Source organism: Lepisosteus oculatus, chromosome 7, assembly GCF_040954835.1.
Source record: "Lepisosteus oculatus isolate fLepOcu1 chromosome 7, fLepOcu1.hap2, whole genome shotgun sequence".
Classification (NCBI taxonomy): Eukaryota; Metazoa; Chordata; class Actinopteri; order Semionotiformes; family Lepisosteidae; genus Lepisosteus; species Lepisosteus oculatus.
In genome coordinates, this window is record NC_090702.1 from 50,193,523 (window position 1) to 50,209,101 (window position 15,579).

Genomic DNA, 15,579 nt, shown 5'->3' on the forward strand with positions numbered 1-15,579 from the left:
CCATGGCAAGACCAGGGATTTAAAACAACATGGAGACTTACAGTACAGTACTTTCACAAAGTTCACGATTGTGTGCTTAGGTAGGAATTTCTAAAAATGTTCTATACCATCAATTTTCTATACTGAATTTATTTTGTTACCGAGATTTAATAACTGATCTGCGAAATTGGGACAGCAGATCCCCTTGCTTCTTGTGCTTCTTGTGTCATATTACAATAATGGGGTATCAAGTTAAAATGATAGTAGAAACCCATATAAAAAACAAGATAAGTGAAGTCTTTCAGCTTCTTCCAACTTGGGGTGATGGGGCAGCTGGAGCCTGACCTTGCAAGCAATGACCATAAATCCGGATTCGCCCTGGACAGGATGACATTCATGGAAAAAATACAAACTCCTCTCGGGCAGCACCCCAGGAATTGAACTCAAGGCCCCAATGATGGGAGGTTTGCACAGGCTAACGTCCGCATCACCGTGCCACCCCCTACTGTTATATTTATTTAAAATGTAACCGTTAAGAACCTTGCTAATTTATCTGACCATTAGAAGTCTTCAGTTTGAGCATTCAGGTTTCGAATAAAATATTAAGTTTTAACAAATGTGCATACATTATTTTGTAAATTCACAAAATGGAAAACCTATGAAGGGTCTTAACACTTTTACAAAGCACAATTGTGCCTGCTCCATGGTTGTGTGATGCAATGAGTATTAAAAACCACTAGAAAAGCAGGATATCTGGTCTTCGCTCCGGTATGATTTATCAAAACCAGTGCTACAACACAAAAAAAGTCACAGTGAAGGACTTAAAAAACGAATCACATCTTTTTAATTGCTTTTAATACTCATATAATTAACAAACCACTGATGAGATACTACACACTCCTAAACCCCATAAGACTGATCAGTTCAAAAGAACACGAACTGAAGTGAGGAGTGATCAGTGAGTGGGAGCCAGGAGGATGAGTTTCTGGAAGGTTACAGTACACATCATAGAATATCTGGGGAAAGCCAAAAAGGGAGAGATCTTCATCTTCAAGAAGGTTATAATGCAGAATGCAGTGAACTCAATTAGGATAATGAAATGGTTTAAATTCAAGTAAATGAAAAGCCAAATATTACACAAATCATTGACGTTTGAAACAAGAAAAACAAAAAAATAGAAATTGACTAAAAAGCCAAATGCTCTCCTCAATGAGGCACTGAAAGGAAATGGAAGGCGGAGCTGTGGACACCAGTTCCAGTCTTGGCCCTTTCCCTCAGGTAAGACTCGAGGCCGGGACAGGGGTTTCTGATTCTCGCTTCCCCGTCTCTTCACAGAGCAAAGAGTCCCCAAGAAGAGGAGGAAAATCTTCTGCCAGATCACGCAGCACCTGATGGAGAACCACGCGATGTGGAAGAAGGTCATCGAGGAGGAGCAGGCGAAGAAGAGCGCCGAGGAGACAGGGCGGCTCCCTGCCCCCCCGGGATCCATCCGGGAGGAGGAGGAGGAAAGCGGCAGCAGAGAGGAGAGAGCAGAGGGTGAAGAGGAGCAGGAGGAGGGATTGCTCCAGGGGAAATCTGCCTCTCAGGCCCAGGAGGAGGCCAACTCCCAATGACAGGGATGACTAAAGGGAGCCACAAACACCGTCTGCCAGAGCTTGAACTTTGAACTTCTGATGACTTTTATTTTTGCCAGCACATCACCTAGACACAACACTGTAGATGTTTGTTGTTTTTTTTCCGGGAAAACGTGCCTAAAAAAATCAGGATGGGAGTGTGGGTACATGGTAGGAAGGGGGAGCAATAGGGTAAAGTCTGTTTTGGTGAGTTGTTTTTCTTATGATGAACTGAAAACAACAATACTGATAAAGGTCAGGTACATGTTCTGAAGATTTCACCTTCCTTTTGAGGAAGCCTCCACACGGCAATACAGGATCACACAACAGACTTTCCAGAAACCAAGGCAAGGAGACGACAGGTGAAATGATGCTGAAGACCGGAAGCAGTGTGCTTTAGAGACTGCTCCTTTTTCTAAGAAAAAAAAAACATTTTAAAAAGAAAAAAAAAATCTTTTTACACACCAACTCGTGTACAAACAGAATATATACTGTTCTCCCAGGGAGCTTGATTAATGATAATCGAGAAGCAGGATGTGTGTCCTGCTTCCGTGGCCATTGAGGTATGAATTTTAGTAGCTTTCATTCCATTTCATAGAGTGAAACAAATACTACAGTTTTTTAGAGCATTATCTAAATTCTGAAGAAAAAGCCACAATTTTGTTGTGTATTTTTATATTGCTTTTTTCCACAGAATCAGTCTCTTGCCTGTAGTACTGTAGGACAGAGGAACAAAAACACTAGCCAGCTTCATTGCTTCTCTGTTGTTGCTGTGAACCAAAATTCTAATTTTTTCTCTTTTTCCTTTAGTTTGCTTAGTTTGACAGCATTGTATTGTAAATATAAGAAGGATTTATTTTATTGAATTCTTGTTGGTTTTTGTTTTTGATCCACTTTCCTGTGTAGATATCCAGCCAAAAAAGAAGGGAGCTTCTTGTTTATTTGTTTATGTGTCGTTAAGAAAATAATTAGTGACCTTCTTAATTTTAAGCATAATTTAATAGCAAACATTGCAGGACATTTATACAAAGGAATCCATTTATAAAGCCATAAGATAAAGACAGACTACTTAGAAAAAAATAAGTTTTATTACTTATCATATGGTACCCCTTGTTTCACAAAAATCCTCAGTGCAGAGAAGCAGCCATTGTGATCTATGTCTCGTTTTAGTTTATACCAAACTTCTGGCTGATGTAATTCTTTAAAAGTGCAGTATTAGGGTTTTGTTTTTATTTTTTGTGAGTTTTAATGGATATGGCTTCATTCATTTCAAGAGGCATACAGTATATAAAACTGTAAAAAGCAAGAATCTAGGTAAAGACCCACAGTGGAAACAGGATAATAGGAAAGATTCAAGCAGCTTCTTATAGTAGAGAAAGATTTCTTATTTAATGCAGCAACTGGGGGATTTTTTTAAGTACCTTGTCTGAATGGAATGTGTTTATAAGCTATAAAGTTTTGCACAGAAACAGCTGAATTGTTTCCAGAGTAACACAGAGGTCTATTTATGACAGTCTCCTTCACAACGATCAAAACTTAAGTCACAAACCTCAATAATGCTGGTGGCCCTGTGTTCCTTTTATAGTTTTTGAGGGTCTCACTTCAATTACAGTGTAATTATATACATTCAAATCATTTTAGATGTATATCCTTGAGGTGTAGTGCTCAGATAAAAACAGAAGATTCATTAATTGTTGTGGCAAGAGCCAATTTTCCAATGACAGTATTTAACTCAAGGTGACCTGAGACCTGTTGAAGTTATTCAGATAAAACTATTGATAAATGATTCTTCCATTCCATTTCTGAGGTGGACCTTTCATGTGCCTGTGCTTATCAGCACATTATTGATGATTCCTCATGAATTCAATAATTGATTGTTCCTCATCAGCCAATTAACTTGACAAGAATAGGTTCTTGGCTCTTGGTCCTGGAGTAATGGGAATTTATGGGTCAGAAAACCTTCTCTTCCTTTTAATCTTTCTGATGTTCTGAAGAGCGAAGTTGAGCACTGGAATGAATTGGAAAATCCCTTTAATCCCTGTGCTCCCTTGACTCAAGCGTTCCTAATTATGCTTTCGAGCTTTTGAAGAGCCAGAGCTTCATTCATGTTATAGCATAGCTTTTCTGCACATCTTGAGGCACATGCACATTAATTATCAGCTCATTATTTTTTTACTTCAGTGCTTTGATGAACAGATAGCCATGTAAATACACTACACTTTCTGTCTGTTAGTAATACTCAATGGTCAATTGGGTACCCATTTCTTGTCATATAATTGCATACCAGTGAATGCCCAGTCTTCTCATTCTGCAGAGAGATGAGTAAGAGTTATTATTCTGCACTATCATCTGAAATGAAGTTGAATTGAGGCCACAATCTTTTCTTAAAAAGACATAAATGTAGGGTGCTTTTTTGTCTATTCCAAAGGTACCCTATTTATTATTTAGTTTATTATGGACATTAGGAAACTATTTGACAAGTCAAGGATTTTAAAAAATGCTTTTAAAAAGTAAGAGAAATTTAGGATACACACTACAAGCAATACTGCCATTTCTGTTTCTTCAAAATCTTAGTTGATATCTCAGGTTTTCAGAACATAAAGGGAAGATCTGACAGCTTTTTAAGTCAAAGTGATTGGTAAAGTTTTTTTTAATAGTAAAGAAATAAAATAAGCGTGCCAAAAAAAAGTCTATGGTACATAGGACTTTGTTAATTGTTTTATGTTATTGTTGGGTATTTACGGGTTTGCTTCTAGCCTCAGTGTTTTAACTGAAATAACCTGTATGCTGACTGGTGCTGTTGAGGTGCTTGTGAAAGGCTGGAGGCATTATAAACCACCCCATTCCAGCCCCAATCTACCCCATTCCACCCTATTGCCATCACCAGTCTACAGGAGAATCCAAGGAAGATGGGCTCACATTGTCCCCCCGATATAACTATGGCTCTACTGTATAAGAAACACTTTGAATTGGACCATTTTCTTTTTTCTATTTCCCTTTAGAAAAAAAAGTCAAAGATATAATATTTTCTGAATACTTGTGTGTCACTGAATGCTACTAGGGAGGTCCTCAGACCTGACAGAGATTTTATTAAATGCTTTTGAACCCTGTCTCTTCCAAAAGGCAAAAGAGTCCAAAATGCATGCAGGATATACTTCTTCTGTTTTGCTTGGTGCTCTTTGGATTGTCTTCATCGAGGTAGTCAGAATTTGGAAGATGCATCAGCAGACAGACAATGTTGCTGTCACTAGCTGCTTAGTAAGATAATGGAATGGGAAAATCTGGACATGACAGCTATATCAGGCTGCCTAAGCAGCAAAATGGGCAGGTGGTATATTTCTTTCTTTCTATATCCCCTATAATATATTTAATTTTTCAGCTGCAAAGTATTATCAGGGTTTACTTGCATTTAATAATCAAAGTGAAACTAAAATATGGAATGATTGATTTGTCAATGAAAACAATTTGCCATCCCAAGCTATCAATAGGAGAATGTTTTACATGTATTGACTTTGTTTTAAAGCTGTTCATATTCCAGTTATATTGTGTAGAACCTCTGGGATATGGTGATCTCAGAAGTCATGGATTACCACTGCTCTGTGTGTCCCAGCCTTTTCAAGGACACCTAACTCTAGGAGCGTCAGATGTGTCGTGAGCCAATGAGCAAGTAGCCCACTCTACCACCTGTGATGTCTTGATTAAAATGTATCAGAGTACTTTCATACAATTGTTGCATTTTCAGTTCACTTGCAAAACACAGAATGCTCAGAGGTACTGTGTAGGGTATTACAAACTCTGACCTGTTATATAACTAACATATATTTTTACTGCCAAAGAAATACATAAAATAAATACCCTCTTTTGATTTGTCCAAGCTATGCTCAAAGTGTAGCAAGATTCATTTGATGATTTTAAATGGGTGAATGGGTGCCAATGCTATTGTGATCTGTCTGTCCCCCTTTTCCTTTTTAGCAAATGCTTAAGTTCTTTTTGTACAGTACTGATGTGTATTGGAAGAGAGAAAAGCTAAAGAGCTTATGTCATTAGGAATATTGTAGCTGTTTGTAGAAAACCATAGATTTAGCACTAGACACTACCAGCTTCTAGAAAACGCTTTTTTTTCTTTTAGTAGGTCTCCTTCAATTGTCCTTTTTAAATGTTTTGGTGTAAATCATTAGGGATCAGTACTGTCCAATACCCATTTTATGCCAATTCTAAGGTTTCCTGTTTCATGTCCATTTACAACATGTGTGCTAAATAAGAATCAAACCGTGTAGAAATGTCCATCAGATTAGAGACAAACCTATTACTAAATAATCATAAGATACTAAGAAACTAACAAGCTGGTAGCTCTAAATCCTATTAAAAAGCTCTTTTATGTATGTGGAGTTTTGAGACACAGTATCCTTTGATTTTAACATACTGTATCAAATTATTAAGGAACCAAATACAGAAAAACAGATTAAAGCAGCCCTTTTGTCCTCTTTGGTGTTAGCAAATTCTTTAAGTTCTCTTAACGTACGCAATATATATTTGCCCCTTGTGTCAATTCTGTATATGAAACAAGTGTGACTATTTTAAACTGTGGTATTAAGAGTGGAGTTCCCTATTTGTGGAAATTGAGTTTTTTTGTGTTTTGACCGCGTTATATTTTTATATCGGAAGGTTTATTGATATGTGCCGATAATTTCAGTTGTGTTCCAGTCCCTCGAGTGCCTAAGATGTGACTATTCTGTACATCATCTATTACTTACCATAAGTTTTTCCAATATATTTTTTTCTTTTTCATTTTAAATTATTTTTAGGGTTTTGCCTCCTTTTGAATCACTGAGGATCTAAAAGATTGTTATGAAAAATATGACATTACCAATGTTAGGAAATTTCACAAAACATGGTGTATGAAATATGTAGCCCTAAAAAACATTTCTTCTTTTGATTTGATTTAATTTCTCAAGCCTGTAACTGTATTGTCATACTGAGCATTAAGATTTGTAAGGGCAGAATATTCATAATGGGTTTTTACTGTAAAGTCCAGACCTGTAACCAGGTATTACACTATTGGCAGCCTGTATTATTTATACTGTATGCTACCTTTGGATAAACTTAATACTTGTGTTCACTGAGAATGATCTTTATGATATCATGTTTCATTATATGATATGAGCTCCTATTAGACAATCATATTACTTGATACAAACTAGTCATATGAGCACAGAGAGCACTTTCCAAGCAGGAAAATATAGTTTTATGTACTCTTGCAAGTGTGAAGCATTAATTTCATGGTGAATCACATTTTATGCTCATGATTTTTAATATGCATTCCTTATTTTGTGCCAATTTTACATCCATTTTATGTTTATTCCTATGTGATTTCTTTCCTCTGCGCAGTCCAAGTGTTCCAGTGTTACCGTATGGAAAGTTTGAGCACAGTTTCACAGCACACTGCCTCACGGAACCAATACCAAAAGCACGATGAAGAAAGCATGCTATTGGAATGCTCTTAGCCCTACTATGATACAGTAATAGCCACTATGGATCTAGTGAAATTTTCACAGTGCTTTTCTGTAGTGCAAAATTGTGTCTCCTTCGCAATTCTTTTTTGGGGTCAGAAATACAGTTTGTCTTTCCTAAAGGCGTCTGAGAAAAATGTTGTTGCAGCCGTATCTTCAAAATATGCCACCCATTTTATCACGATTGAGATTATTTCCACAGTTCCCATTTAGTTTTTAAAACACAAACCGAATACTGTACTTCTGCAAAAGCAGACAATATCTTCTACAGTTTTACCATTGCCAGTCAAAGGTTTGTTAAAAAAGATTAGATTTACATTTTTAATAGTTGTTTACACATTTTCAACTAAAGGGTATTTTTAAGTCTTATGCTGAGGTTTTGTTTTTGCTACCTTTTAATAATTACAATGATATTGTGCAATTATGACATAAATACAAATAATATTAACATGCCAAATTTTACACAGACACACAGTTTTACATGCTAAGTACTGTAGTAGTTCACTTAATCTATTATTTTCACTTTTTGTTACCACACACAACAAACTAATAAAATAATACCTGTCCACTGCTTCCTTGTTTAAAAACTATATAAAAAAAACAAAACAATTTACCGTCATCTACATAGTCTGACATAATCTATCCCTGGAACACTTGGATTTTATTGTGAGTATCTGGCATGCAGGCATGTGAGAGCAATCAAATGAATAGAGTCTCTATTATTGTTTATACAGTATAGAAGAAATGCTGTTAGTATACTAATGCTGAATAATGCTACCATTCACTACCAAATTCCTCAGTATGCTGACAGTATTCTGAGTAGCATCTGGAGCAGGAGGACAGTACTCTTCCTCTAAGACTTTGGGATTTTTTTCAAGGGTCATGCCTGAGATTTATGAATGGGAAAAATGTGTTAAGTGATGATAAACATTCCTTGACAACTCTTTTGAAGGTAAGATCGAAACAGGATTCAGGAGCCTCCAAAATGTGTCCTTAAAACCAGAGTTAAACAGCTATGTATTACATTTAAAATTTCAAATGTATTAGTAGAAAATGCATCATTAAAAGGAATAATGCATATTGATGCCTTTTCATGCGATATTAATTAGCAAAACATATTGTTAATAAAAGGATACCCAAACAAGCTTTACAAAATGAAAAGGAGAAAAAAGAGTATTGTATTTTTTATACAGCTGGCACTTCACAGACTGAATAATTACTTTCTTCTCACTAGTATCTTGCACTTAACACATGTAGCAATACTTAAAACGGAGAAATATTTAATTCACAAGTATTTGTTAAGTGAAAGACTCATTTTATTGCTGGTAAATGTTCTGTTTTGTACAAAATATACTGTATACTGTACAGATAAAAACCGACATCAAACAAAAAAAAATCTTTTAGATAAACTATTTATTTTTACTGTTTTTTGTAAGTTAGACACAATACTGTAGCTCCTTCATTGCCAGAATTACTGGAAGTGCCTCTTGGTAAAATGTATTATATAGTAAATATGTATTGAAATTATTAGAACTATTTGTCACAAGCTGAACAATGTGGATGTTGTAATGTGAATACATAAGTTGAATAACATGAATTTAATTCTGTGGTACTCAGAGTTGCGTGTTTATTTCTAAATGTGTGTACAGTGTAAATAAGCGGATAATGGCCTCTCCATGTTTGGATCCTATCTTGCGTTCTTCTATAAATGTTTTGTTGGGTTTTTATTAGTGTTAAAACCATAAATCCTCTGAATAGCGCAAGCGTCACGTCTAAAGGAGGAAAACAGTTACGTTTGGCATGGGGAGATGCCAAAGGATTTGAGTTTACCCTTGAGAAACAAAAGCTTTCCATTTTTATGCAGTTATTATTTATGCATTCTTTCCTGGGTACAATAATAACTAACAAAGGTGTAAACTGGAGAAATTGGGAAAGAGAAAAAAAGGTTGCACAAAGTCTGAGGTTTTTTAAGTAAAAGGGAGGGAGGGGGTCTTTTGTTGCAATCTGCTGCTTATTATATGACATTTTATAACCGTTTACTCTTGATATATATAATGTTCAGATGAGATGAAGAAGCTGCATTCAAGAACTCACTAGAGTCTAGAGAGAGTCGTTTTTTTTTCAGGAAACATCTCAAAGAACAGTACCAATTCCAGGGAAATATCAATTGTGAGGTTTGTGCCCCTGATTGCTTGTACTTGACTATGTCCATCCAAAGCAAATTCTTGTGCAGAAGGTAAACTCCAAAATCATGAAAGCGGTGTTTCCTTTACATACAGGACATATTGGTTCATTTCTGGGGTTTTCACCAGACTAATTATTCAAAAGGTTGGTTCAGTCAACTTGATTGATTAATAATTGTCATGAATTATCAATTAATCCAACTGCCACCGAAAACATGCAAGAATTATAATATATGCATAGTTATATGCTTCAGTAGTTCAGGTGGGGAGCTGCGTCAGCATGCGTAGGCTGCAAAGGAACAAGTAATACTGTAGGTTTATTCCATGCTGAAAAGAGAAGAAAGAAAACACAACATTTCGGCCGTGGATCCTTCTTCAGGTGTAAGGAATAAATATAAGAACACACCTCACACCTCACACCTCACACCTCACACCTGAAGAAGGCTCCATAACCGAAACGTTGTGTTTTCTTTCTTCCCTTTTCAGCATTGAATAAACCTATTACTTGTAATATGCTTTATCTTCCTCAGACCATACTGTGTATGCACATATACACAAATGCTTCTTATGCCTGGTATACTGTATGTTGGATGTCACCTTAAACGGTAATTTCACAGTTTATAGGATTATTTTGCTGTTAAATCTGTCTGCTTTCTAAATTGTTAAGAACGGATTTGTTATAGTTTGCTTTTTTTGAGTGATAGAATGGCACAGTGGTCTGCATTGCTGCCTCACAGCACTGGGGCCCTGGATTCAATTCCTAGGGTGCTATCTGCTTGCAGCTTGTGTGTTCCCCTCATGTTTGTCCACACAGACACAAACGCACACATTCACCACCAAGGCCAGTTTTCCCTATGGGAGGAAACCTGAACACTCACAGGAAACCTACATGAACAAGTGGTTAACATATAAACTCCATGTAGAGAAGCATCCCAGGTCTGGAACTGAACCCAGGGCGAAGCAGCAGTGATAGCCATTGCCCCACTGTGCCACCCAACTGAAACCGAATTGCTTGCTTTAAAGAATCACATTTTATAGAGAATAAATTACACTGTAATTCCTTTTGCATTACTGTGATTGTGCCTTTTGTACATCCTAAAAACCGAAGCTCCCGTTTCTTCCACTGCTCCAATTGCAGCGTGAATGCATTTTCCTAGTCCACCATCATCACCATCATTTTGTTTTCATAATATCAGTAGAGTGAAACATGAAGTAAAATAATAAACTAAATGCCAGAATTATTGGGACATCAACCTTTCTCCATAATTGTTTAAATGTGACATGCTGATCTCTGCCTTTATTATAAAATGTTATGGGATAGCTTTGTGTGTTTTTATACTTTACAGAAAAGTTACAGAGGTTACATAACTGGATTAAGTAAACACTTTAAGGATTTATGTCTTTGAATTCATTAGTTCAGGATTTGTCTAAGACCATAGTTCTCAATGTTGACAGGCATAATAAATATTTTACATTAGTCTTGAAAATGGCAGATTTAAAAAGAAAATGGGATTAACCCTGGACTGGCATTTGCAAAACAACTTGTAGGCCAATGTGTGTTCATAAATGTAATTAACTTCCACATCCATCATTTGAAAGAGTAATCAAGATAGCATGATAGAGGAAAGACTGCCTTTCCATTGATTTTGCCCCAATCTTTCTCTTCACCTGTTTTTTTCTACTGTTTTCTACTGACTGGAGCTCACATTGCGTGAGAACAATAAGCAGTTACAAATGAGAAGAGGTCATTCAACCTTTGGCTCCTATTCACTCTCATTGATCCATCTGTTTGTCAAAGGACACCATAGAATCAGCTTTTACAATATGGCTGGGAAACAGACCTGAAACAGACCTGAACAAACCATTGTGTACAGAGGTGGCACCTGTTCTCAGTCTTAAATGAACCGACTGCAAATTTCCACTTGTGTGCCTGGTTTATGATTTGCTGTTTCTAACAGCAGCAAATTCGCTAAGTCGTTTTTGTTGGTACTTTTCAGACGTGCGTCATCTTTGATCAAATCCCTTCTCTGCCTCCTCTCCAGAAAATTCCAATTATTTATAGATCTTTATCTTCAGCATTATCCTCTCTAGACCAGCAAAATACGTCCTTGCATTTTTCTAGTTATCATTCCATCTAAAATCTTAATAACCCATGAAATATTCACTTAATTGACTTCCTGTATTGTAGGACATTGATTACTTAATTTTGCTTTAGACAGTATGTACTGTGTCAGGGCTGAGTTACACTATCCAGGTTTTGATGGGTGATGTCACTTCTGTGGCTCAGAGCTCTACTACAAGTGCACAAACTTTATATGAAAGCCAAAGCCACACAAATAAAAAAACAACACAGTTTACACCGATGTATATGCTTTTCTTGCGTTCTTATAATTTTATTTTCTCATTACCCTTTTATAGTCAAGCAAATCTTAACTTCTTCAAATTACTGTTTACAGGCACCTTTTTCATGCTGCTGTCAGTAATGTAATTAACTCTAAAATATTTGCCAGGGGGTGAGAAACAGACATGTGGCTTTTCACCCAATTTAATTGGCTATTTTATTAATTGAATTGTTACATATCTTCTGATGAAGATACAGTATGATCTCCGTTGACTCACAACATATTAAACTGTTGTTGTTTTCCACAGTTGCTTCCTGAATTGAGCAAATATTAGAGTGACATAACAAAAGTCACAAATAAGATTTCGTGGCTATTGTAACGAATCCCAATGATGAGGTATGAGGATCGTATGCAGACGAAGGAGAGGGAACATAGTGAAACATGCGTTCAATCCAAAACGTTAGGCAAGTTCGTGGTCAAAAGACAAAAGGAAGTTCAGTAGCCGGGAGAAGTATCGCAAGAGAGGCTCAAACAAAGGCGAGGTAAGAGCTCTTTAGGAGAGGAATCAATGGTTTAAATAGCGCTGCGTGCCACACTGTAGAGCATGTGCTGATGGATTAACACGTGCGGCGGCGCTTGTTATTATTAACCCATTGCTGGCACTGGTTAGCTCTTTTTTTGGGTTGATCTCTGCTGGCTGGCGGTCGTGACAGCTATTCTTCCCACTTTTAGTCATCTGCAAAACTAGTAGCACAGTGAGTCTAACATGTCATCCAGCCATTTCATATAACAGCCCAGTGTCTCGGGAGGCTGTTCCAAGTACCCACCTCTCTTTATGTTAAGAAACAGTCTGTTTGCTTTTTTACTGCTTCCCCACTTCGTCTTAATGAGAACATACATTTCTAATCTACTTGAACACCCAGTTTTCTATTGTATGTTGCTTTTTGCAGCTAAAAATCACTCCTACATTACAGTGCATGTCCTTATTAGCAGTGTGGGTCTCTGTGCACTTATCAATTTTAAGTTTAATTTTCCACGTGGCTGCTCAATTTATGATTGCATCTGAATCTATGTGTATTTGTATGTTCTTGTTGCTTTGCTGTTTACCACTCCGGCATTTTTGTACCATCTGCAAGTTGATCTAGTTTTCTAATGACGTCCCTCCATTTTCTAACTGCTTTATCCAGTACAGGGTTGCGGGGTGGCTGAAGCAAGCAACAGGTGGGAAACACCCTGGATGGGACACCAGTCCATCGCAGGGCACACACAGACACAAACAGGCACACAATCCCACCAGGGGCAATTTTCACCAGAAGCCAATTTACCAGCATGTCTGTGGGAAGAAACTGGAGCACCTGGAGGAAACTCAAGCAAACCTGGGAGGAACATACAAACTCCACACAGATAGCAACCAAGGTCTAGAACTGAATGCAGGGCTAACCACTATGCTACCGTTCATATTTAACAACAACAATAGGTTTAAAAATTAATAAATGCACGGATGTTCTTTTCCTAACAAGATCCTCAGATTTAGTGCATTTTTGTTTTTGTCATTAGACATCAAATGGTGCTAAGCTGGTAAACATCGTTAAAAGCACCATGTCTGTGTGGAAGCAGGTCAGCTGATAGCTATAGCAGGTCTGCGGCAGTGAGCTCAGCTTTCCCTTTTTAAATCAAACAGAAGCTGTTTGTTGACCAATGTCTTCAGTGCTTAGCTTACACATCTTGGACAGCAGCAAAGACCTCAGCCTCATCAGAGAAAAACTCATTTAACAATGAGTTAAACTCGATTTGTTTTGCTCTTCATAGAAAGCTCTGTGCTGTCACCAGGTCCCCTGTTGTGCTCATGCCTTTAAGTTTTCAGTCTGCAGATTTCAGAGAGTAGAGTGTATGAATACAATCATAGACAATTAAGAAAAAAAACACTGTGCTTCAGAATAGGCACACATAGGGGAGTAAGTGAAAGAGCAATGCCTGGCTGGAGATTCAATTTTGTGACTGCTTCTGGGGTTGTAAATGCAGGCCCTCAGAGGAAATTACTGTATCAGTATAGTACAGTTGAGCTTGGAAAATAAGGTAACTGCTCCAGTTCACGTGTGTCATTTTCCATAAAGCCCCATTTACATAGCTGTCTTGACTCCTCGCTTCTCTCTTTATTTGCCAGATTTGCCACAACACAGGTACATTTCCACAGCAGTAATCAGATGGGCCTTGGGTTAATTGTTGTAAGCAGCTGCTAGGTCTTTGTTTTCAAAGTACTGGGTGTCCCGAGACACATTCTGACCATTCAGTCAAAACTAATTCAATTTCCACACAGCCTTTCGGTTCTGAGGAGGAAACATGGGAACTGTGAGCCCCTCCCAATAGAAGCAGAGGATATTTGTGCCCCACTTTCTGCTATAAACAATAGTGGACTGTATTAAAAGGATATGCATAACAAAGAGCAAGTCTCAAAACAAAAGCTAAGTAATAGGCTATTTTTTTAACAAATTCTGCAACATATCAGAAGGTAATATTGAGTATTGTATAACTGTGTCCCATACTAGTTTTCTCTTTAGTAAAAGGAAAATGGAGACTAGCTGGTGAAGCTTTACTCAGAAATTGAGCCATTGGTTTTGCAGTCATGCAGTTTTGTGTTTTTGCAACTGCCACTCAGTGGTAAGTTTTCCTTTAATCTCAGTCACTGTCTAAAGTACTTTACTAGTAACAAAATGTGGAGAAGTCCACCGATTGCACTCACAGTAGATGGTAGTGTTACATGAAAATATAGTTTACCAGATCTAAAGATGTTAGTGAAGTCAAAATTTTGTGAGACTGAAGTCCATTAAGTATTGCTTTCAGTAACTAGCTACTGAAAGAGAGTAAGTTGCTTTTCATTTTTAATTGTTCCATTGCTAAAATTACATGTATTACACAAACATAAATCCTGGATGTCTGTTCCCCAACATTGTGTACAGATCACTTTACAAATTTGAAACTATATGTTTGCAAGATGACCATATTTTTTAACATTACCCATCAGCTTAGTTTTTCGTTTATTTATGTCCATCCCTTTATCACCGTATTGACCTACAATTTTATTTTTTAACAAGACGAGAAGCAAAGTTTCAGTTGATAGAGGTAGCTTTAAATGTGAATCAGATAAAATGTTGATTGGCACATTTACAACCAATGCAAAAATAATGTTTTGGGTAAAACCTTTAAAATGTATTTTCTTTCATGATGGACGTTATAAAATAACGATACCCGTCTGAAGTATGCAAATCACACCCATTCATTTAAAATTGGAGTTAGTCACAGAGAACATATTTGCATAAAAGTATAGGGAGTACTTTACTTATTTTTGAGAAAATAAATGTAGCCTTACCTAAATTAATTTTTAAAGTCATGAATTCAATATTAGTGTATTTCTGCTTCAAATTACAAACATAATGATTGAGACTATATTCCAAAGCAATTTATATATTCAGAATATCATGTTGGAATGCGCATGGAAAACTGAAGATTTTTAAAGCACATTTTGCTTTAAAAGTGCCTGTAATTTCCCACTTGTTTGAGTGAGAGTGTGTGTTGGTAGCGATGTGGTTAGAGGATGAAAGGCTGTTCTGGTGTGCTGTCCCATGCCTGGATACGGTACAATGATGGGTTCAGAGAATGTGAGGGGTGGAGTGACCCCTAGTGGGCTGATAGAGTATGTACTGGTTTTAATTTTTAAGGTGTTACAATGAAGTGTGTGTTTGGGTGCTTTGCTAATTGCAGAACTGGGTCCTCCAGAATCAGTCTTTCTCAGAGCCATGTGCCACCATCTTAATCACCACAATACCTTCTAGAACAGATGGGCAGGTCCAGTCCTTAAGGACGACAAGATCCAGCAGTTTTCATTCCACCTCTAAATATTCTATCAGCTATTTAAATTAATCTGGCACCAATTATGTGATTGAACTAATTGGCT

General features: G+C 37.0%; 1 protein-coding gene across 2 annotated transcripts in view; it reads left to right on the plus strand.

Annotated features, from left to right (window-relative positions):
- Positions 1 to 8,714, plus strand: part of pde3a (phosphodiesterase 3A, cGMP-inhibited) — a 168,139-nt gene extending 159,425 nt beyond the window's left edge. For both annotated transcript variants that reach the window (XM_015352131.2, XM_015352132.2), the window contains one exon: positions 1,315 to 8,714. In XM_015352131.2, coding sequence (XP_015207617.1) covers positions 1,315 to 1,592 — 278 coding nt within the window. In that variant the 3' untranslated portion in view covers positions 1,593 to 8,714. The remainder of the gene's footprint in view (positions 1 to 1,314) is intronic.
- Positions 8,715 to 15,579: the final 6,865 nt, after the last annotated feature.